Source organism: Pleurodeles waltl, chromosome 12, assembly GCF_031143425.1.
Source record: "Pleurodeles waltl isolate 20211129_DDA chromosome 12, aPleWal1.hap1.20221129, whole genome shotgun sequence".
NCBI lineage: Eukaryota > Metazoa > Chordata > Amphibia > Caudata > Salamandridae > Pleurodeles > Pleurodeles waltl.
Genome location: NC_090451.1, coordinates 252,134,662 through 252,159,352, shown reverse-complemented (window position 1 = coordinate 252,159,352; position 24,691 = coordinate 252,134,662). Strand labels below are relative to the sequence as shown.

At 43.1% G+C, this 24,691-nt stretch overlaps 1 protein-coding gene across 2 annotated transcripts in view; it reads left to right on the top strand.

Moving 5' to 3' along the window:
• The window catches only part of N4BP1 (NEDD4 binding protein 1), a 160,569-nt gene that overhangs the window by 65,004 nt on the left and 70,874 nt on the right, over nucleotides 1-24,691 (top strand). For both annotated transcript variants that reach the window (XM_069217885.1, XM_069217886.1), the window contains exons 5-6: nucleotides 4,353-4,460; nucleotides 7,366-7,569. In XM_069217885.1, coding sequence (XP_069073986.1) covers nucleotides 4,353-4,460; nucleotides 7,366-7,569 — 312 coding nt within the window. The remainder of the gene's footprint in view (nucleotides 1-4,352; nucleotides 4,461-7,365; nucleotides 7,570-24,691) is intronic.

Genomic DNA, 24,691 nt, shown 5'->3' with positions numbered 1-24,691 from the left:
TAGCTTTTGAGAAATTCAAGAAGAATCTAATTTGTATATATAGAGACGTGAAGGATTCAAAACCTCCTACGCAAATCCTCGCGCCACGAGGAATTCTGTGATTGGTTGGCCCCAACCTGTTCAGAATGTTGGAGGCGCCATTTTATGAACTGAGGCACGGTCGTCCTGAAGGATGAAAATAGGGGCTCATAGTAAGAGAAGAGTGCAGAGTAGAGGTACTCTGACCCCATGGGGGCATTAAAGGGTGTGTGAGCGCAGTTGTTGGGTTTAGAAAGAGGAAAACCCTTTTTTGCCACAATTGCAGAGCCCCCAAGTAAAGTCGTGACCGAGTCACAACTCCAGTTGAGCGCCCCCCAAAAAACGCACCCAGTCAGACACTTGTGCACCCACCCACTGAGACACTCATGCACCCACCCACAGACCCACTGACACATCCACTCACAGACCAACTCAGACCATCATGCACCCACTCTCACTCACTCCTGCACCCACTCAGACACTCATGCACCCACACCCAGACCCACCCCGACCCTCACACACCCAATCACAGACCCACTGACACTCACGCTTCCACTCAGACCCATTGAGACCCTCATCCATCCACTCACAAATCCACTGAGGCTCTCATGCACCTAGACACAGACCCACACAGACACAATATTACATTGATATTATGAATGATGTTATCAAAGATGTCATGAGTACTGTAATTTTGGGGTAATGAGCAGTGCATGGCGAGGGCACAAGTTATAGTTACTTGAGATAACTATAAGAGGTTCACATTTTAAACATACAAAACCATACAAATTCACCAAACTATAGCGCCTCTTTAACCTTTGGTCTTTTTTCCAGTGAATTTCTATGTTTTTAAAAAACCTATTTCCTAACTATACCATCCCTGCAACCTTTGGGTTTTTTCAGTGAATTTCTATATTTTTTTTTTTTTTTACTTATAGTAATGTCTATACTATATAATTATATCCAACGACCGCCACACACGGCCAAAGGCACTGAGGCCAACCTCCCTGTAAGCACCCAACCTTGAACCGTGTCTGACCTTTGCCCGTGTGGTGCAGCGGTTGCCCCCAAGGCCTGGCCTGCAGACAGTCCCTGCGGCCAACCCCCCTGACCACCCAACCCTACTCTGCAAAGGGCCCTTTGGCCGTGTGCTGCAGGAGTTTTCCGCAGTCTATCTCTCTGGGTGTGAGAAAAGGTGTAAGAGGTTAGATCTGGGGGTGAGAGTGGCTGCAAGAGTCTGTCTGGGTGTGACAGTGCATGCATAAGTGTCTTAGTGGGTTCGTTAGTGTCTGTGAGTTGGTGCATGAGGGTGTCGGTGGGTCTGTGAGTGAGTGAGAGTGGGTGAGTATCTGAATGGGTCTGTAATTGAGTGAGTATGTCAGTGGGGCTGTGAGTGGGTGCACGAGGGTCTGAGTGGTCAGTGAGTGAGTGGGTGTGTAAGGGTCTGAGTGGGTATGTGAGCAGGAGGGAGATGAAAAGAGAGACCGAGTGAGAGGGAGATAGGTTTTTACGCTTTAATGGATTATATATTTATTTAGAATTCGATATTTCTGCACAAATGTTTTTTTTAAAAAAATTGTCAATTAAGAACAGTTAGATAATATTTTAGTGTGACCCTTTAACATTTATATTTGAACAAAAATGAGGGAAACTCAATTAATATTTTTCAGATAGATTTCAAAAAACTATTTTGATTTCTGTTTGATAACATGCCAAAAAAAATCAAATGGTGCGCTTATTTATGCTAAAAAATGGCTGGACTATTTTCACCTAATCTGGAAAGGCATTCAATAAGTTAGTCTTGTGTGGCTTTTCATTCAGTCTATTTTTTCCATTGCAAACAGTGTTCCCTATGAGGGTTCCCATGCAAAACCGAACCCCTACTTATCTCTATAATAATTCTGCTCCTCTTCTGTACCTCTTTGACATTCTGAAAGTGAGCCACCGTGCTGGAAATCTTACATTCAGATAAAACAAGTAATTTGAAAGAATTGTACTAATTGATGTACATTCACACACATTACTACAATGTAAAGATCGAATTCCCTGTTTGTGGTGTGAATTAAAGTATAAGTTTGTCTTCCTCTTGGTTTCCAGGTTATAGTCACTTTACAGAGAAAAGTGTGGCCATACTCACAAAGGCCCATATATAAGCTAAGATATCAGTACATGTGTTTAACCTCTTGGGCTCTGGTCATATTTGCATATCGGCCGAAAATAATTTAACTATTTACTTACATCATGCCTCACTCCACCTCCTATGGTTCATAGCTATTGTAATAAATAGCTTTGTGGCTCTGAATATCACACACACGCCACACATCCCCCCTCCGACACCCCCCCCCCCCCCCCCGAATTGAAAGAACAGAAGTATTGTATTAAAGTTAAATGGTGAAATGCCATTTGGCTAAAGAACATTTAAAAGAAACTGGGAAGAATTAGGCACTGGCGAAGTACGACAGTGCAGAGGAAGACTGGTAATTAGATTTAGAAACAGAGGTTGTTTGCTGAAGAGGTGTCATAGTATCGGTATGTGGGTGAAGCTAGCTGTTTGGAAAGTGGTAAAAACTAAAAACAAAAATGGAGTTGGGGTGGGTGGCTATAGGTGTTAAGTAGTAAGTGAGTATGGTAGGGTGGAATGGAGAGTGACTGGCTAGTGTAGATTCATTTGTGGGACGACAGAATTATTTTTTTTAAAAATGTTGTCTGTGTAGGGTCTGCTCCCACAAAAATATCTCTACGACCCAGAGCAAAAAGACTGCAGATAACTTTTCATAATAAAAGGCATTCACCAGCCTGGTTTCAGCAGCCTTGCACTGCCGTGTTTTATGTTTCCTTTCTTTAAATAATGGAAACAAATTTGTGAAGAAAGTTCTTCAGGACGCTTTTCCATGCAACCATTTTTGTCTGAATTGCATACAACCGAGAAGCTGCAGTTTTTATCCTGCATTTTATTTTCATTTTCGCTTCTTGGTATTGCTGTTTACGTTTATTCTATGAGATCTGACACCCGATCCTCATCATGGTGCAAGTGTTAAATGATATGCCAGCAGAGCCTAAACTGCCTCTGCCCAGGAAGTAGCCATGTGATTCCTGTTTTTAACTGGTAAGTAACCTCAGTGACTCCTTATTGGGGTGCTTCCTATTTGTGTGGCAATCCGTGTTTTTGGGTGACACCCTGCTGACTGTACCCAGCAGATAACAGCTAATGCTTTCTCACCCCTTCATAATTTATATAAAATCCTGCTTAAAAGAACCATATTTTCTCCCATCATTGACAGTGATTGCATACAAATGAAGGTCACTTTTAAGGGCTCCAGGAGTATGAGTGTAATATGCTGTTAACCTCTGTGTTTACAGATGCAACACAATGAAGCCCTGCAGTGTAGAATTCCCTAAGAAAACGAATTTAGCATGATATACCCTGCTACATAGGCATAGGTTCCTTCTAAAAAAAAGCAACACCCACCCAAGACCCGCCATTTAGCTGCTGATAAAACGGCAATGATCGAATAGAGAGTTATTCATCCATACCAACCAAAAGAACTAAAATTTTATAACCATCCCACAAACCTTACCCATCAAAACAATCCCCACAGACTTCCCCCTGAAATCCTGATGTGAATAGGTGGAGAGGGGATCCATGGCCTCTTCCCTTCCTTCTAATTTGCCCAGACGTTGACCCCAAGCCCTTGTACTCGTATCAGACTTAAATCATATGACTCTCCATAGTAACCCTCTAAATTGTTATGGGAAGATTATTTGCAATGTTCTGCCCCATCGCTCTCCGCTGTTCCTGCCATCCTTCTCCAGGTCCTTCACGTTTCCACGGTCTCCTGTCCTTTTGCATCTCCTCGGGGCTACTTAAAGTGATTTATAGTACACCAACATAATCTAACATATTTATGTCACCTTGGGACTTCTGACGTGAGGCTCTAAAACACGTACCAATACTGTTCCCTCCAGTTTGCCCAGGAGTTGTACCACAGTAAATATATCAGTCCCTGGATGACAAGTCCTTCGGTTTCAAGCTGTTCCGTTTCTGTTACGGTGCTGTGGACCCTCTGCTACTTGCCAATTGTTTATCGATTTGATAGCATTCTCCCTAAATGCCTATGTTCCTTTAAATGTGGGGCAGACCATGCCCACTTAATTTTTAGTTGATCTTCAGAGTTTAGACTAGCATACCTTTTATTTTTACTTTATGAATATGAATTGTTATGATGCAGAGCTGAATATTTATACAGTATATAGTTTGTGTGTGTGTTTTTTGACAATGCTTCTAACATAATCTGGATATTGAACCCTGTGTGTTCTTTTTTTTGTTGTTTCAGATTCCTGCTACATCTTTCTGAAAAAACAGGAGGGGTTATTGTGACCAATGATAACTTGAGAGAATTTGTGACTGAATCCCCAGCTTGGGCACAGATAATAAAAGAAAGGTGACAGTTTATATGCTACTCTTGGATTCAGCTATCTTTTATGTGGATGTTTCAGTAGAATTAAGAAAACCTCAAAGACGGAATTTATTATCTGACCCTAAACAGTAGGAGTATGTTTTAATACTATTAAAGATCCCTTACTCCAAAAAGTTGTTTTTAAACTGTAATATTTATTAATGTGTTGTGTATGTTTTATTGGAATATTGCATAGAGATCTAGTGACAGTTTATTAAGGTACAAAAAATCTGTGGTTGCTTGTGATCTCATGCTGATTGGATGTGGTCTAGCATTTCGTGAAAGACTATCCCCTTTAGAGCGGAGTTGGATTGAATTAAATGTCTTCATTCAGTGGGTTTCATAATGTTCTGAATACAGATTCTTCTAGCAATTTCACAATGCATCAGAATCCAACAGCCTTGACAGTTTGAGCCACCTGCTTCATGGCTATCATCTGTATGGACAAGCATCAGTTCCATGATCTGCAATGTTCAGGTGTTGGTGCAATCAGTCGATCAGGGTTGTGAGCTTACATAGTTTGACCTCCTCTTTAATGGCTTAAATGAGCCATTAGGATGGAATGTTGCTCTAGGGTCACAACATTACAGCACCCGAATGGCAGTAGCATTTCCATTTCATGTAATAGCTAAACCTACATTTTTTTGTATTTAGGAGAAATAACTTAATGCAATAATTTTATTGTAACATTTTTAAAAATCCATCCACTTTGTGGAGTACAAAGATGTTTTCTCATTGATCTTCCCTCCCACAATCCTACATCGAAGCTAACCTGGATTTTAGTCAGAGGAATTAGGCAGTTCTACCTTTATTTGGGTCTTATCTCTCAGGTGAACCCCCTTGATAAGTGAGATTGCAGACCATGTGGTGTGTACGTATGATAGTGTTTCGTTTTTACTGCACAATGTGTTTTTTTTTTCCCCCTATTGCTTTTATATGCCATAACTTTGATGTTTAAGGGGTGCCTACTACTTAACAATTTCATTCTCAAAGGATGACATCTTTAACAATACTCTCAAAACCTGTCCGTTATTAGTCCAGTCATGGTGAAGTACCTGTAGGTTGTTAAAAACCTCTGAGGCAGAGTTCTACGACTGTAGAAGGCACATTTAAAGTGATAGTCTAAGTCAGCAGTTCCCAAACTGTGGTCTGTGAGCCCCCCCCCCCCACTCCCAGTGGTCTGTGACACATTCCCAAGGACCGGCAGGAAGGCACTTCTCTAGCTGGGGCCTCTGACAGCAATACGTTTTATTTTTTCTTATGTGTTACTTCCTTGGCGCAGCAGTTTTTTAAAGCACTGCAAAGCTCCTTGTACATCCAGAAGCTTTCCAGCAAAAATAAAAGCATCAAGAAAACTCTGGTGAGTAATGTACCTGCTGGGGAGAGATGGGAGTTTTGTCTAGTAGCAATTTTGACTTATCTGAGGTAGCACGCAGATGGTTAATAGGCTGGCTGCAAAGAATGTGTAAAATGCAAAGAACAGTATTTTATGAGCATAGAACAGTCTGTTACTGCTTTTGTGTCCGATTATTTTGTTACTGTGCAATTCATAGGTGAAAATTGTAATCTCGCACAGTAAGCTATAAACTGCCATCAAAGAGCTGCATGCAAACTGCATGGCACAAATTAGAAAGTTATGTTTTTCCCCAGTCTTTCTTTTTCCTTATGCTGCTAAAAAAAGGTTTGCTTGCATAGAAATATATTCTTATTATTAAAGTCAACACTACTTGGTTCTGAATCCTGAGTTTGACCTTCTCTAGACCAAGCACTCTTACAAAATGCCTACCAGTGCAAATGACCATGTGAATCCTACTCCTTGTAGTTGCCTGTAAAGTGCTTCGACACCTTACACTGGTATGAGAAGTGATATAAAAGAAATGAATGACATGTGACGGAGGCTATGGAGAGATGAGAGGCCCTTACGGTTTTATTTCCTTTCCCTTATACATATTTATGTGAAAAAGCTTTTTCATATCTTATATATCTAAAAAATAAAAACAGAAATTGCTTGGGAACTGTATAATCTGACTTTAGGATTCAGCTTTCTTAATTAAAACTAAACATTGAAAAGTTAATCGCTGAGAAGAAGCACCAACCTTCCCATTAATTTGTTTTTTTATTTTTGCCTATTTTTCAATATACAATAATTATATCTTTAGTAATTCGAGTATTTGGTGTGTAATTGTGTATTTGTTTGCGACCTACTGTTTTATTGTTTGAAATTTAAATCATACAAATTGCTTGGGGGGTCCTAGGCTTCCAGTAGTGATTCAGGGAGGGTCCTCAGGAGTCAAAAGGTTGGGAACCAATGCTCTAAGTTAAGGACACAACATGTCAAGCTTTTGCTTGAAATTATTCAAAGTGAGCAGCCCTCTGTGAAAATGTGTGTGAAGTATTAGTTTTGAAGTTCAGAGACACAGAGTGATCAGAAAATGTCTTGTGTGGTAGATGCCGGCCTCTACAGCCTGCTTTTTTCTTTTAGCTAGGCATCCATATTTCGTATCGCCCTCATGCTACCACCATTCATTGACACCTGTTCATCATCTGATGGGGAGTATCTGTTGTTGAAATGCAACAGAGGAAATAGCTATAATCTGTAACTGTTGAAATTCAGAATCTTGTTTGATAGGTGGCAGTATATCTGCAACTTTACAATGTATACATGCAGGAGTGCTATTGGAAACAGGCTCTGCCATCCGCGAGGTGCCTTGCACTATGTCTTGCTGCAGTCTTATTGATACCCTTTGCACCCGGTTTACCCTTATCATAGGTATTTTCACAACTCTGTTGAATAAAAGTATATGTACATATTGTCTGCTTTTTAGAATCATATTCTCAATCATAAGAATTATGTTGTACTTTATTTCATTTAAACTTGTATTTGTTTTAGAATTTTGCAATACACATTTGCTGGTGACATATTCATGGTGCCTGATGATCCTTTGGGGCAACATGGACCCAGGCTGCATGATTTTCTACAACGGAAGCCTCTAGTTCAACAGCAACGTTTTCTGCAGCCCCATTTTCACCCAGTTAAATTTCAGCAGCCATGGTTACAGCACCAGCAGCCACACTTTCAGCAGCAACATTTCAGGTAAAACAAATTGTACTTTTATAGGTTTGCCTGGTATATTTGTTTCAGCATTGTATGTTTTCACCCATTAGACACTGGAAACCTGTGGTTAGGAAGAAAGTAAACTTTCTATATGCCTTCCAACAGAGGGCTAAGAGGTTCACCTTAGGTTTGAAAGCAGAATATCAGTTAACTCCTGACTGCAATTCATTGGAAAAAATGAAAAGGGAGTTACAAGGAAGACCAGGCAACATTTTCTTAATCGCCCAATTTGTAATTCCTGCAAGAAATGGCTTTTTAAAAATTGAAAAATAAGATGGGATGTGTCTGTGAAGATACCCATGTGCTAGATTTTAAGGTATTCTTACTGGATCTCATGTGATGCATTTGTACACGTATTTGCTTTATATATTTCACGCAGTTCCACATTGTGTGTGCAATAATGTATAGTCTTTAGCCTATTTCAAGCAGTTTGGAATTATCGGCACAAGAACGAACTGTGTTTATGTAGTTATATGTGTGAATTTCTGAAATATTTCTCTGTCAAAGGTAAAGAAAAAAGTTGCTGCGTCGTCCTTAGCATCCACTGCATAATTCAGTGGCATGATAAAGTTTCCGACTTAGGGCCCGATTTAAAACTTGGCGGAAGGGTTACTCTGTCACAACTGTGATGTATATCCCATCTGTCGAAATCCCATTATATTCTATGGGATTTAGATTTTGCCAGACAGGATATCCAGCTCAGTTGTGTCAGAGTACCCCTCCGCCAAGTTCTAAATCAGGCCCTTAGTTCCCTTCGTAGCACTCTCCATCATTACCATTGTGGTGTTGCTTTAATGATTACTTTCTATAAGTCTAAAACAAGCAATGGTTGTAGTGTGAAAAGCAGTAGACACTTTGCATAAAGAGTATTCTATTTAGATGAATGATTTATATAGATGCCTAAGATTTTCTTATTCATTTTCATTCTTTAAGTAGTTGTGACATGACCAACCTACTAGTGAGATGTGGTTGCAGCAGGCTGCTACTCTAGAATTTGTTCCAAGTGATAGTTTAAGTGTGCTGTGGAAGAAATCTGAAGCGCAAACGTCTCCAGAGCTGCAGTTGATATAAATGAAGTTGGTGCAGTCCTTTTTAGAAACTATGCTGATGTTTGTATGACATGCCTCACTTCCAAATAGCAGTTGTGTCTTTAAGGGAACGACTCTTCACCTAAACACTGGGAACTACCCAAAGTTCTTTACTTTGTTGTGTAGCACTCAAAGCTTTACAAGTGTATGTTTTGCACCTATACTTTTCTGACAGGCTCCAATAAGAGTGAAACGTATTCCAAGTAGAGGCTTCTTGTGCCGATTCTTCACCTTTTTAATATTCCTCAGACATTTAAATGGATCTGAAAACTTTTCAGCAATACCTCTGCATGCCAGTGGATGGTGCTATGTGGCTCTACGCTGATGGTGTTCTGCTCTGAAAAACGTACGGAACCCAAATAGGCGCACTCCCGCACACTGCAAGTTACTTTTTTTCCGTGCTAGCAGATGCGGATCCAGAGCTAACAATAGTCTCTTTGAGACTGTTACTTCTGTTAAAAAATTGCTGTAAACTGTGCAAGGGATGTTCCCTCCTAAAACAACAGGCTTTAAGCCCTGTCTCTGACAGATCCTCGTCATATTTGTCTGCAGTGTCCAGGATCAAGCTACGACTCTAAGGTCTGCAGAGACTGCACAACAAACCCTAAGGCCATACAAGCTTGCAAGGTGAAACTTTACATCTGCAAGCACTGGAAGACTCTGGGATGAGACTGGTTAAAGTTGAACGTTTGGTCCTGTTTAAGATCCAGAAGTCTCAGGTGTCGATCCACAGGTCGATCTTCATCTCAATCAAAGTCTTTGGGTAAGTTGAAGAAAAAAAATCTAAGAAATCTAATTGAGACTCAACCCCTGCCCTCCACTTACATGTCTCTGAAAAGGTGCAGTGGAGACACCATACATCTCTTTTGCTCTCCCAAAGTCGTTAACGTAAGAGCCCACCCTGCAACTTTATCCTGCAGAACCGGAGTTTCTCGGGGCGTCGACTAGTCCTAAACATATCTAAGAGTTCTGCAAGACCATGCTCTGATACTTTCGATGCTTGCTGGCTCCCTCTGGTATGCACACTGGTCCCATAGAGCAGAGAGGTTCATTACCTGTATTACTGCCGGAGGGATAGCCATCAGCACGGGCTGGACCCTTCCAGCAACCTCAACTCTGCCTCCGGCACCACGGTCTATACTAGTTCCTTGTTCTTCAATGTTGTTGCTGACTCCATCGACGCTGGCATGAGTCAAACATTGCTCTGACCCCTGTTTAACTACCAGATTGCGCAACAACACAGTCTGGCCCTGGGCGACACTGCGTTCTTAACAGTTTGACATAGCAGCTAGGTAATACAAATCGTAAATTCTAAATCGTTCCCAGGTATCCATTTTGGTGCACACTCTCTATAGTACCAACTGCTAACAGTACTTCTGCTAAGCAGACTCCTACTTAATAATAAACATTGCAGTGCACCCAATTAAATATAAAGCATGAAGTCTAATGATTGTTTAAAATTCTTGTATCTTTATTGCACTCCCAAGAAAATATTATTCTTCCTTTTGAATAAAAAATAATTACTACCTTAGTCGTCATTGAAGGATGTAAAATGTTCTCATTCCAATTACAGGGCCTCGAACGAGTCCTGTATTGGTATTTTTCATCACAATGAAAAATAACAATACAGAACTCTTTCAGGGCTCTGTAAGAGAAATGACCCTGCATTTTTATCTCACCACAATTATCCTAAAAGCTTGATGCTGCATGTTTCTGCAAGCAAGACTAACCCCATCACATTCCCTACAACCGCTCACAATTGGGAGTCCAAACGGGTGAAGATGTTCAAGAAAAGTATCTTCTTGTTCACCCATGTGACTCTTTGATCAGTGAATGCCTGCTGTAGCGCTATGTCCATGCTCTTTGGGAATCGCCTCAGTCCTCCCAGCCTAACCCCCCAGCCTTCCCCCCCCCCCACCCCCCCCACACCACCCTCCCACCCTCCAAGAGCTGCGAACCACCACCATCGGACAGATGAGTCCTGTAAATTGATTAAATGGGCTATGCGCTACCCTTCTTTCCAAGCTGCTGCACCTTCCACAACTTCTTCTCAGACACTCTCCTTCATCAGAGCTATTCTGGAAACGGTTTGGCTTTGCGCCCATACCCCGGGAAGAGTGTCCAGCACATTTGGGCTATGATCCCAATCTTTCAGCCTAGCTCCTGAATTTCAGTGAAGTTGACTCTGATGCTGATGGCCTCCTGCACCCTGCTGGTCGAGCATGTTAGGGGGTCCAGAAGGACTGTGTGGTCATTCTACCAGGCCCATAGCTGTTACCACAGCGTTAGCACACAGAAGTCCTCTCCTAGACCTTTACCATGTGGCTACGTGGGCATCCCTCTATACATTCACAAAGCACATTTATCTGGACAGTCCAGTCCGTCAAGAAGTGCATTTTGCCTGCTCCGTTCTCCAGGACTTTATGGTTTGTGGGTCTGTTTACAGCCCACCTCCAATTAGGAATGGTAAAGGTTCTAACTTCAGATTCCTTACTGATCCTCACGTCAGCTCTGTTTTATGATCAAACTTTATCCATTTATATGATCCCATATATAGGAATCAGCACACTAGTCACATCAATTTGCTTTTGAGCTCCGCGTCTCAAAAGCAACCGACATCAGTTTGTGGGAGTGGCACCAATATACATTCTGCATGTCATTTCTGAAGTGAAATATTAGTGTGGAGCTGCACTGTTCCACCTACAAGAATGCAGAGGTATTGCTGAAAGTTTCCTGATGCAGACTGATGCCTGGGGAATATTCAAAAGGTGAGTAAGCTGAGGCTAGATGGAGTATTAACGAAACAAAGTAACGTGTTTGTGAAAAGCTGCTTATGCTAGGTTTCTTAAATGGTATTTTAACAATCTAAAGCTCTGTCTGGGAATATAACGTGTCTTTGTCCTTTTTAGGTTGAGCCTAGACAGCGCCTGCGCTGGCTCTTTGAGACACGTTGTATATACTTTTTGGGCTTATAGCCCACCTAAAAAATAAAAAATCAGCGTCCTTTAAAAATCCTTGCTTCCAAGTGGTTAATCTTTCCTATTTGTCCATCCTGTTCGTAGGTTGTTCTCTTCTTCGTGGCAGTGCCCCATTATTTATCGCCTTCCACTTCTGTGCATTAGGCTTGTTTCCGCACACTATTTTTTTAAATTTTGATTCTGCATGTGAAGGTACCCTTTTCTTCCTCTGTCGTGTTGTTATGAGGTGTCTCCGGCAGCATGGGAAGACTTTCCGTTCACACAGCTCCTACCCCTGCCTTTCAATTTCGAACGTGATTGAAAACAGGCCTGTAAATGTAGTTGCCTTACTTTTATCAGCATGACGCCTGCTTTTATGTTTCACCATTACGCGCCTTTTATGTTATCAGCACTCTGCCCGCAGCTGATCATCAGCACTAGAAGGACTCGGGTATGTGAAGCCTTGGGCCCCCGGAGCCTATGTACATGCACCCCTCCCCCCCCCTTTTTTTTTTCTTCCCCTGCCGTCTGCGTCTTTGATGTTTCCCATCCTCCACTTACTCTGTTGTTGCATGTTCCCTTGTCCTCCCTCTTTGCTTGTTGAATGGTGCGTTTATTACTTTGACCCGGCGCCCAGCCTCTCCTTGCTACATTCTTGCACACGGCTTCCTCAGCGTGGGGAGGGAGGCAGAGATAAACTCTCCCCCTCCCTCCCCCACCCCCCCCCACACACACACACACACACACTTTTTGGGGTATTTTGTAGGTACAGTTGCTTGCATATGCACATTTCCTAGGCTCCCAGTAGATCGCATCCTGTTAGAACAGATCTCTTTTTTTAAATATCGTTTTAATCCATTGATGTACTTATGGTCCGTGTTTAATCAGCTCATACCCGCCGCCACCCCTTTACCCCCTCTGTGACTGTCTGCCACAGGACATTACAGCAACAGCCTTTTCTTTTGTTGACTGTCTCCACTGATGGCAACTTACATAGTTGTTTAAAAAAATAGGATCAGACAGTTACGGTTTATTTTATTTTTTCTGACTATTTACCGTAGCAAACACTTATAAACACAGAATGTCAGAGTTTCAGTTTTCCCTCATCTGGAGCACTGTCGTCATTTACATTCTGTATTTCAATGTTCCCCTTGTGATGCTGCAGGTTGTTCTTTAAACCCAGCGTGCTCCCTTTAACTGGACTTTTTGGATACTCATAGCCTCTCTTTAGGAGCGCTCTGAGAGACACCCACAAACAGACTTTTCTCATGAAGTTTTACCAGCTCAGTGGTACTTCTTTTCTTGGCTTAGGGAAGAGAAAAGGCAGCATAAATTGTCGGGGTTGTGACCTGTGTTCTTCAGATTACAAACACACCTTTGTAGCAAGCACACGAACAGATCGTGCTGGTTGTTCCCCTGTTACCAATGACATTTCCCATGTAGGCCTGGTTTTGAACATTGTATTTTGGGAAAAGCTTGACAGCGAAGGATTAATCGTCATGTTCTTTCATTTCCAATGTTTGTATGTGTTTTGGGGACGCAGGCAGTACTTAAACCATGTCAGGGATATTTCACGGTTATATCATGTTTTCTTTGGTAGTTTCAGAGCATGTTCATTAGTTTTACGGAGATTTAAGGTTCAATGTCTTTGTTTTCCTGTTTAAAACATTGTCTCTCTACAGCTTCAGGAATTGCTTGCTGAACAGGTGGACTCACTACTAAAAGTGTTGTAACTTCAGCACAAGATCATCACGTAGACACTCTGCAATTCCAAAGCTGCCTTTCTACTCCACAAAACGTGTTAAAATTGAACTCCAAACTTATGAATCTTAGATGACTGCAGTTTGGTGTGTGTATGTTTTTTTTTTTTTTTTTTTTTTTTTCTTTTTTTGTGGGTGAGCAGATGAAAACATTTTAGAAAGGTGGCAGCATTCAAGAGTGGAGAAGACAACCTTTTGCCTTTTATTAATGTAGAGGGCAATAAGGTTCCATATGCATTCCAAGTTTTGTGAAATTTGATGCAGTTTTCAAAAATGTGTTCCTCAAGGTTGCATATGAAGAATTTAATTGTAAGACAGTGCTGAAAAACTTACTCCAAAAATCACCTTTTAAACCATGAAATCGTTGTAGAAGGTTGACCGACCTTCACATCTGTTAGCACATATATTCAATCTCCCATGATGACTGTGACATGTGAATCTGCAGCCTCTCATGCCACGAACAGATGTACACTGGGTAAGTGACATTTTCCATATATATTAATATGTTCAATGGCATGTGTAGCTGCAGATACACATGCTGTGCACAGTCCGCCGTCTGGTGTTGGGCTCGGAGTGTTACAAGTTGTTTTTCTTCGAAGAAGTCTTTTCGAGTCACGAGACCGAGGGACTCCTCCCACTTGGATTCCATTGCGCATGGGCGTCGACTCCATCTTAGATTGTTTTTTTTCCGCCATCGGGTTCGGACGTGTTCCTTTTCGCTCCGTGTTTCGGGTCGGAAAGTTAGATAGAATCTCGGAAAAAAACGTCGGTATTGTTTGCGTTCGGTATTGGGTTAGTTAGAACAAATCGACACCGAATTTTGAAGAGCTCCTGGTCGGCCCGGCCACGTGCGACTTCAAGGCTCATGGAACGGACCCCATTCCGTTTCTGCCCAAAATGCCATCACAAGTATCCGTATACGGATCACCATCTGGTCTGTAACTTGTGCTTGTCCCCCGAGCACAAGGAGGATACTTGTGAAGCCTGTTGAGCGTTTCGGTCGAGGAAGACGCTGAGAGACCGAAGAGCCAGGAGACTACAAATGGCGTCCACGCCGACAGGTCAAGATCGTTTCGAGGAGGAAGAAGAAGCTTTCTCCGTCCGCGAGTCGGATTCGGAAGAACTCGACGCCGAAGAAACAACCAAAACCGTGAGTAAGACGTTGAAAATCAAGACTCACGAGAAGTCTACAAAAGCCCAGGGGACGCCACCGCCAACAGGCCATGGCTTAACCCGAAAAATAGGTGACCCATCCAAGGCACCGAAAAAGGGCATGCTGGTGTCGAAGTCATCCGACTCCGGTCGAGATACCGCCACAAAGCAACCTCGGAGCCGAGACAGTGGCTCCGAGAAACTTCGGCACAGAGACAGCGGCACCGAAGAATTTCGGCACCGAGACACCACGCCGAAAACAAAGAAGGTTTCTTCGGAGCCTAAAAAGACTTCCGAAAAGGTTTCGGTTCCGAAACAGCCAGCCTCGGAGCCGAAAACTAGTTCCTATACAGAGGAACAAGGATTAACCTCCCAATTACATAGATTTGGAGAGGAGCTTCAATCTGTAGAGCCTGACTACACACAAAGAAGGCTTCATATTCATGAGGACACAGGGAAGATAACCACTCTTCCCCCAATCAAAATAAAAAGGAAACTTGCCTTTCAACAAAAGGACAAGCAACCACAGGCAAAGGTGGCAAAGAAAACAACCCCACCACCGTCTCCACCACCATCAATACATGCATCACCAGCAACAACTCCACCACTGATGCACTCACCAGCTCATACCACAATGAGTCAGGATGATCCCGATGTATGGGACCTCTATGATGCTCCAGTGTCTGATAATAGCCCAGACTCTTATCCTACAAAACCGTCACCACCTGAGGACAGTACATCCTATACACAGGTGGTCGCAAGGGCAGCCGAGTTTCACAATGTGTCCTTACATTCGGAACCAATTGAGGATGACTTTCTCTTTAACACCCTATCCTCCACCCATAGCCAGTATCAAAGCCTTCCCATGCTCCCAGGAATGCTAAGACATTCAAAACAAATATTTCAGGATCCAGTTAAAGGCAGAGCCATAACTCCAAGGGTGGAGAAAAAATATAAGCCACCGCCCACTGATCCAATATATATTACAACACAACTAACACCAGACTCAGTAGTTGTGGGGGCAGCTCGTAAGAGAGCCAACTCTCATACCTCAGGCGACGCACCACCTCCAGACAAGGAGAGCCGCAAATTTAATGCTGCGGGAAAAAGGGTTGCAGCACAAGCAGCAAATCAGTGGCGTATCGCCAATTCACAAGCACTTTTGGCAAGATACGACAGGGCTCATTGGGATGAAATGCAACATTTCATCGAACACTTACCCAAGGAGTTCCAAAAAAGAGCGCAACAGGTGGTGGAAGAGGGACAAAGTATCTCAAATAATCAGATACGGTCTTCCATGGATGCAGCAGATACAGCTGCAAGGACAATAAACACTGCTGTCACAATACGAAGGCACGCATGGCTGCGCACTTCTGGGTTCAAACCGGAAATCCAGCAGGCTGTGCTCAATATGCCGTTTAATGAACAGCAATTGTTTGGGCCGGAGGTAGACCCTGCCATCGAAAAGCTCAAGAAGGACACCGATACAGCCAAAGCCATGGGCGCACTCTACTCCCCGCAGAGCAGAGGCACATTTCGGAAAACACCTTTTAGGGGAGGGTTTCGAGGTCAACCCACAGAAACCACAACCTCACAAACAAGGCCTACCTACCAGGGTCAGTATCAGAGGGGAGGTTTTCGGGGGCAATTTAGAGGGGGCCAATTCTCAAAAAATCGAGGAAAATTCCAAGGCCCCAAAACCCCTCAAAATAAGCATTGACTCACAAGTCACACACCCCCATCACATAACACCTGTGGGGGGAAGACTAAGCCAATTTTACAAACTTTGGGAGGAAATAACAACAGACACTTGGGTCTTAGCAATTATCCAGCATGGTTATTGCATAGAATTTCGCCAATTCCCTCCAAACGTCCCACCGAAAACACACAATATGTCAAAACAACATATAGATCTTCTAGGACTAGAAGTTCAAGCATTGCTACAAAAGGACGCAATAGAATTAGTACCAATTCAACAAAAAAACACAGGAGTTTACTCACTATACTTTCTAATACCCAAAAAGGACAAAACTTTGAGACCAATACTAGATCTCAGAACACTAAATACCTACATAAAATCAGACCACTTTCACATGGTCACATTACAAGACGTAATACCACTGCTCAAACAGCAAGACTACATGACAACATTTAGATCTAAAAGATGCGTATTTCCATATACCAATACATCCTTCACACAGGAAATACCTAAGGTTCGTATTCCAAGGAATACATTACCAATTCAAAGTGTTGCCATTCGGAATAACAACTGCGCCAAGAGTTTTTACAAAATGCCTGGCAGTAGTAGCTGCACATATCAGAAGGCAGCAAATACATGTGTTCCCGTACTTAGACGACTGGTTAATCAAAACCAACACGCTAAAACAGTGTTCACAGCACACAAAATATGTCATACAAACCCTTCACAGGCTAGGTTTCTCCATCAACTACGCGAAGTCACACCTTTTGCCGTGTCAAACGCAGCCATACTTAGGAGCGACAATCAACACAGCAAAAGGGATTGCCACTCCAAGTCCACAACGGGTTCAAACATTTCACAAAGTAATACAGGCCATGTATCCAACACAAAAGATACAAGTCAGAATGGTAATGAAACTACTAGGCATGATGTCTTCATGCATAGCCATTGTCCCAAACGCAAGATTGCACATCCGGCCCTTACAACAGTGCCTAGCATCACAATGGTCACAAGCACAGGGTCAACTTCTAGATCTGGTGTTGATAGACCGCCAAACATACATCTCGCTTCTATGGTGAAACAGTACAAATTTAAACCGAGGGCGGCCTTTCCAAGACCCAGTGCCACAATACGTCATAACAACAGATGCTTCCATGACAGGGTGGGGAGCACACCTCAATCAACACAGCATCCAAGGACAATGGGACATACATCAGCGACAGTTTCACATAAATCACTTGGAAATGTTAGCAGTATTTCTAGCGCTGAAAGCATTTCAACCCATAATAACCCAAAAATACATTCTTGTCAAAACAGACAACATGACAACAATGTATTATCTAAACAAACAAGGAGGGACACACTCGACACAGTTGTGCCTCCTAACACAGAAAATATGGCATTGGGCGATTCACAACCACATTCGCCTAATAGCACAATTTATTCCAGGGATTCAGAACCAGTTGGCAGACAATCTCTCTCGAGATCACCAACAAACCCACGAATGGGAAATTCACCCCCAAATACTAAACAATTACTTTCAAATTTGGGGAACACCTCAAATAGATCTATTTGCAACAAAAGAAAGCGCAAAATGCCAAAACTTCGCATCCAGGTTCCCACACCATCAATCCCAAGGCAATGCTCTATGGATGAATTGGTCAGGGATATTTGCGTACGCTTTTCCCCCTCTCCCTCTCCTTCCATATGTAGTAAACAGGTTGAGTCAAAACAAACTCAAACTCATACTAATAGCACCAACATGGGCAAGGCAACCTTGGTACACGACACTACTAGACCTGTCAGTAGTACCTCATGTCAAACTACCCAACAAACCAGATCTGTTAACACAACACAAACAACAGATCAGACATCCAAATCCAGCATCTTTGAATCTAGCAATTTGGCTCCTGAAATCCTAGAATTCGGACACTTGCACCTCACACAAGAATGTATGGAGGTCATAAAACAAGCTAGGAAACCTACCACTAGACACTGCTACGCAAACAAGTGGAAAAGATTCGTGTATTACTGCCAGAATAATCAAATTCAGCCATTAACCGCATCTCCAAAAGATATAGTTGGATATTTACTACATTTGCAAAAAATCAAATCTAGCTTTATTTTCCATAAAAATACATCTCACCGCAATATCAGCTTACCTACAAATTACTCATTCAACTTCACTATTTAGAATACCAGTCATTAAAGCGTTTATGGAAGGCTTAAAGAGAATCATACCACCAAGAACACCACCTGTTCCTTCATGGAACCTCAACATTGTCTTAACAAGACTCATGGGTCCACCTTTCGAGCCCATGCATTCTTGTGAAATGCAATACTTAACGTGGAAAGCTGCATTTTTGATTGCCATCACATCTCTAAGAAGAGTGAGCGAGATTCAAGCATTTACCATACAAGAACCATTTATTCAGATACATAAAAATAAAGTAGTTCTAAGAACAAATCCTAAATTTTCACCAAAGGTTATCTTACCGTTCCACTTAAATCAATCAGTAGAATTACCAGTGTTCTTCCCAGAACCAGATTCTGTAGCTGAAAGAGCACTACATACATTAGACATCAAAAGAGCACTAATGTACTACATTGACAGAACGAAACTAATTAGAAAAACAAAACAACTATTTATTGCCTTTCAAAAACCTCATACAGGAAATCCAATTTCAAAACAAGGCATTGCTAGGTGGATAGTTAAGTGTATTCAAACCTGCTATCTTAAAGCAAAGAGAGAGCTGCCTATTACACCAAAGGCACACTCAACCAGAAAAAAAGGGGCTACCATGGCCTTTCTAGGAAATATTCCAATGAACGAAATATGTAAGGCAGCAACATGGTCTACGCCTCATACATTTACCAAGCACTACTGTGTAGATGTGTTAACTGCACAACAAGCCACAGTAGGTCAGGCTGTACTAAGAACATTATTTCAAACTACTTCAACTCCTACAGGCTGAACCACCGCTTTTGGGGAAATAACTGCTTACTAGTCGGTGCACAGCATGTGTATCTGCAGCTACACATGCCATCGAACGGAAAATGTCACTTACCCAGTGTACATCTGTTCGTGGCATGAGTCGCTGCAGATTCACATGCGCCCACCCGCCTCCCCGGGAGCCTGTAGCCGTTTAGAAGTAGATCTTCAACATTTGTACATTTGTAAATATATTACTTTAACCTTTATTATGTACATACGTATTCATTCCATTGCATGGGCACTATTACTAACATACACAACTCCTACCTCACCCTCTGCGGGGAAAACAATCTAAGATGGAGTCGACGCCCATGCGCAATGGAATCGAAGTGGGAGGAGTCCCTCGGTCTCGTGACTCGAAAAGACTTCTTCGAAGAAAAACAACTTGTAACACTCCGAGCCCAACACCAGACGGCGGACTGTGCACAGCATGTGAATCTGCAGCGACTCATGCCACGAACAGATGTACACTGGGTAAGTGACATTTTCCATATATATATATATATATGTATGTATGTATGTATGTATATATGTTCGATGGCATGTGTAGCTGCAGATACACATGCTTTGCACATCCCGCCATCTAGTGTTGAGCTCGGAGTGTTACAAGTTGTTTTTCTTCTAAGAAGTCTTTTCGAGTCACGAGATCGAGGGACTCCTCCCCTTTCGGCTCCATTGCGCATGGGCGTCGACTCCATCTTAGATTGTTTTCTTTCCGCCATCGGGTTCGGACGTGTTCCTTTTCGCTCCGCGTTTCGGTTCGGGAAGATAGTTAGAATCTTGGAAAATTCAACGGCATTGTTTGTGTTCGGTATCGGGTTAGTTACAACAGATCGACACCGATTTTTGAAGAGCTCCGGTGGCCCTTCGGGGTTTTTCGATCCCCCGTCGGGCCTGGTCGGCCCGACCACGTGTCTCTGCCAGGCTAATGGAACCGACCCCATTCCGCTTCTGCCCCAAATGTCACAACAAGTATCCTTATACAGATAAGCACCTGGTCTGTAACTTGTGTTTGTCCCCAGAACACAAAGAAGATACTTGTGAAGCCTGTCGAGCGTTTCAGTCGAGGAAGACATTAAGAGACCGAAGTGCGAGAAGACTACAGATGGCGTCGGACAAAGACACTTGGAGGAGGAAGAAGAAACCTTCTCCATCGAGGACTCGGACGAGATCGATCCCGAACAGACGCCTAAAACCGTGAGTAAGACGTCGACACACAAAACTCATGAGAAGACCGCAAAAGCCCAGGGGACGCCACCGCCAGCAGGCCATGGCTTAACCCGAAAAATAGGTGACCGATCATCGGCACCGAAAAAGGGCACGCATGTGTCGAAGACATCCGACTCCGGTCGAGATACCGGCACACAGCAGACTCGACCCCGAGACAGCGGGTCCGAGTAAGTTCGGCACCAAAACGAGTCGGCACCGAGAGACCGGGACGACGGGGGAAAAAAAAAAGTGTTGTTGGAGCCGAAAAAGACTGCCGAAAAAGTTTCCATTCCGAAACATCCAGCCTCGAAACTGAAAACAAGTTCCTACACAGAGGAACAGGGACTGTCCTCACAAATGCAAGGGCATAAGTTCGGACAAGAACTAGAGTCAATGGAGCCAGACTACACTCAGAGAAGGCTCCATATCCAAAAGGACACAGGGAAGATAAGTACTCTTCCCCCAATTAGGATGAAAAGAAGACTTGCCTTTCAAGAAAAAGACAAGCAGCCACAGGCAAAGGTGGCAAGACAAATAACACCGCCACCATCTCCACCACGCTCAACGGCCACATCACCGGTAGCCACTCCACCACTGATGCAGTCCCCAACTCATACTGGAATGAGTCAGGACGATCCCGACGCATGGGATCTTTATGATGCGCCTGTGTCAGATAACAGCCCAGACTGTTACCCAGCGAGACCGTCGCCACCCGAGGACAGTACAGCATACACACAGGTGGTGTCAAGAGCAGCGGCATTTCATAATGTCACCCTGCATGCAGAACCTAATGAGGATGACTTTTTGTTTAACACACTATCCTCCACTCATAGCCAATACCAAAGCCTCCCTATGCTACCTGGAATGCTAAAACACTCCAAACAGGTGTTTCAGGAGCCTGTGAAGGGCAGGGCCATAACTCCAAGGGTGGGGAAAAAATACAAGCCACCGCCAACAGACCCGGTATATATCACGCAGCAATTAACACCAGACTCTGTGGTAGTAGGGGCAGCTCGCAAGAGAGCAAACTCTCACACTTCGGGAGACGCACCACCTCCAGACAAGGAGAGTCGCAAGTTTGACGCTGCGGGGAAAAGGGTTGCAGCACAAGCGGCCAACCAATGGCGCATTGCCAACTCACAGGCACTGCTGGCAAGATATGATAGGGCTCATTGGGACGAAATGCAACATTTCATTGAACACTTACCCAAAGAGTTCCAGAAAAGGGCACAACAGGTGGTGGAGGAAGGACAGAGTATCTTGAACAATCAGATACGGTCAGCAATGGATGCAGCAGATACGGCTGCTAGGACAGTAAATACAGCAGTAACCATAAGGAGACACGCATGGCTGCGTACGTCAGGATTCAAGCCGGAAATACAACAAGCCGTGCTGAATATGCCTTTTAACGGACAGCAGTTGTTTGGGCCGGAGGTGGACACTGCTATCGAAAAACTGAAAAAAGACACTGATACGGCCAAAGCCATGGGCGCACTCTACTCCCCACAGAGCAGAGGCACATTTCGCAAAACGCAGTTTAGAGGGGGGTTTCGAGGACAAACTACAGAACCCACAACCTCACAATCAAGGCCCACTTATCAGAGCCAATATCAGTGGGGAAGTTTTCGGGGACAATATAGAGGGGGACAATTCCAAAAGAATAGAGGGAAGTTCCAAAGTCCCAAAACTCCTCGAAACAAGCAGTGACTTCCACGTCACAAATCCCCAACACATAACACCTGTGGGGGGGAGACTAACCAAGTTTTGCAAACATTGGGAGGAAATAACAACAGACACTTGGGTCCTAGCAATTATCCAGCATGGTTATTGCATAGAATTTCTCAAAATCCCTCCAAACATCCCACCGAAAACACACAATATGTCAAAACAACACATGGACCTTTTAGGACTAGAGGTCCAAGCGTTGCTACAAAAAGAAGCAATAGAATTAGTACCAATTCATCAGAAAGGAACAGGAGTTTACTCTCTGTACTTTCTCATACCCAAAAAGGACAAAACTCTAAGACCTATATTAGATCTCAGAACGTTAAATATCTACATCAAATCAGATCACTTTCACATGGTGACATTACAGGACGTAATCCCACTGCTCAAACAACAAGACTACATGACAACCCTAGACCTAAAGGATGCATATTTCCATATACCGATACATCCTTCACACAGAAAGTACTTAAGGTTTGTATTCCAAGGGGTACATTACCAATTCAAGGTGTTGCCATTTGGAATAACAACCGCGCCAAGAGTTTTTACAAAATGCCTGGCAGTAGTGGCCGCACATATCAGAAGGCAACAAATACATATGTTCCCGTACCTAGACAATTGGTTAATCAAAACCAACACGCTAGAACGGTGTTCACAAAGTACGTCATAGAAACCCTCCACAAACTAGGTTTCTCAATCAACTACACAAAGTCACACCTTCAGCCGTGTCAAACACAGCAATACTTAGAAGCGACAATCAACACAGCAAAAGGGATTGCCACTCCAAGTCCACAAAGTGTACAGGCTTTTCACAATGTAATACAGGCCATGTATCCAGCACAAAAGATAGAAGTCAAAATGGTGATGAAACTCCTAGGTATGATGTCCTCATGCATAGCCATTGTCCCAAACGCAAGGTTGCACATGCGGCCCTTACAACAGTGCCTAGCATCACAATGGTCACAGGCACAGGGTCAACTTCTAGATCTAGTGTTGCTAGACCGCCAAACATACACCTCGCTTCAATGGTGGAACAATATAAATTTAAACCAAGGGCGGCCTTTCCAAGACCCAGTGCCTCAATACGTAATAACGACAGATGCCTCCATGATAGAGTGGGGAGCACACCTCAATCAACACAGCATCCAGGGACAATGGGACACTCAGCAAAGACAGTTTCACATAAATCACTTAGAACTACTGGCAGTATTTCTAGCGTTAAAGGCATTTCAACCCATAATAAGCCACAAACACGTTCTTGTCAAAACAGACAACATGACAACAATGTATTACCTAAACAAACCGGGAGGAACACACTCAACACAGTTGTGTCTCCTGGCACAGAGAATATGGCATTGGACGATTCACAACCACATTCGCCTAATAGCACAGTTTATTCCAGGGATTCAGAATCAGTTAGCAGACAATCTCTCTCGGGATCACCAACAAATCCACGAATGGGAGATTCACCCCCAAATACTAAACACTTACTTCCAAAGTTGGGGAACACCACAAATAGACCTATTTGCAACAAAAGAAAACGCAAAATGCCGAAACTTCGCATCCAGGTACCCACAAGATCAGTCTCAGGGCAATGCGTTATGGATGAGTTGGTCAGGGATATTTGCATACGCTTTTCCCCCTCTCCCACTCCTTCCAGATCTGGTAAACAAATTGAGTCAAAACAAACTCAAACTCATACTAATAGCACCAACTTGGGCAAGACAACCTTGGTACACAACACTACTAGACCTCTCAGTAGTACCTCACATCAAATTACTGAACAGGCCAGATCTGTTAACGCAACACAAACAACAGATCAGCCACCCGAATCCAGCATCGCTGAATCTAACAATTTGGCTCCTGAAGTCTTAGAATTCGGACACTTAGACCTTACACAGGAATGTATGGAAGTCATAAAACAAGCTAGGAAACCAACCACTAGACATTGCTACGCAAACAAATGGAAAAGATTTGTTTACTACTGCCACACTAATCAAATTCAACCACTGCATGCTTCCGCAAAAGACATTGTAGGCTACTTATTACACTTACAAAAGTCTACACTAGCATTCTCTTCAATTAAAATACATCTCACTGCAATATCTGCCTACCTGCAGATTACACATTCAACATCGCTTTTTAGAATCCCATTCATCAAAGCATTTATGGAGGGACTAAAAAGAATCATACCCCCAAGAACACCACCAGTACCTTTGTGGAACCTTAATATTGTATTAACACGACTCATGGGACCGCCATTCGAACCCATGCACTCTTGTGAAATGCAATACTTAACTTGGAAGGTAGCCTTTCTAATAGCTATCACATCACTTCGAAGAGTAAGTGAGATACAAGCATTTACTATACAAGAACCCTTTCTACAAATACATAAACATAAAGTGGTTCTCCGTACAAATCCCAAATTCTTACCAAAGGTTATATCACCATTCCACCTAAACCAAACAGTGGAACTCCCAGTCTTCTTTCCACAACCGGACTCAGTAGCCGAAAGA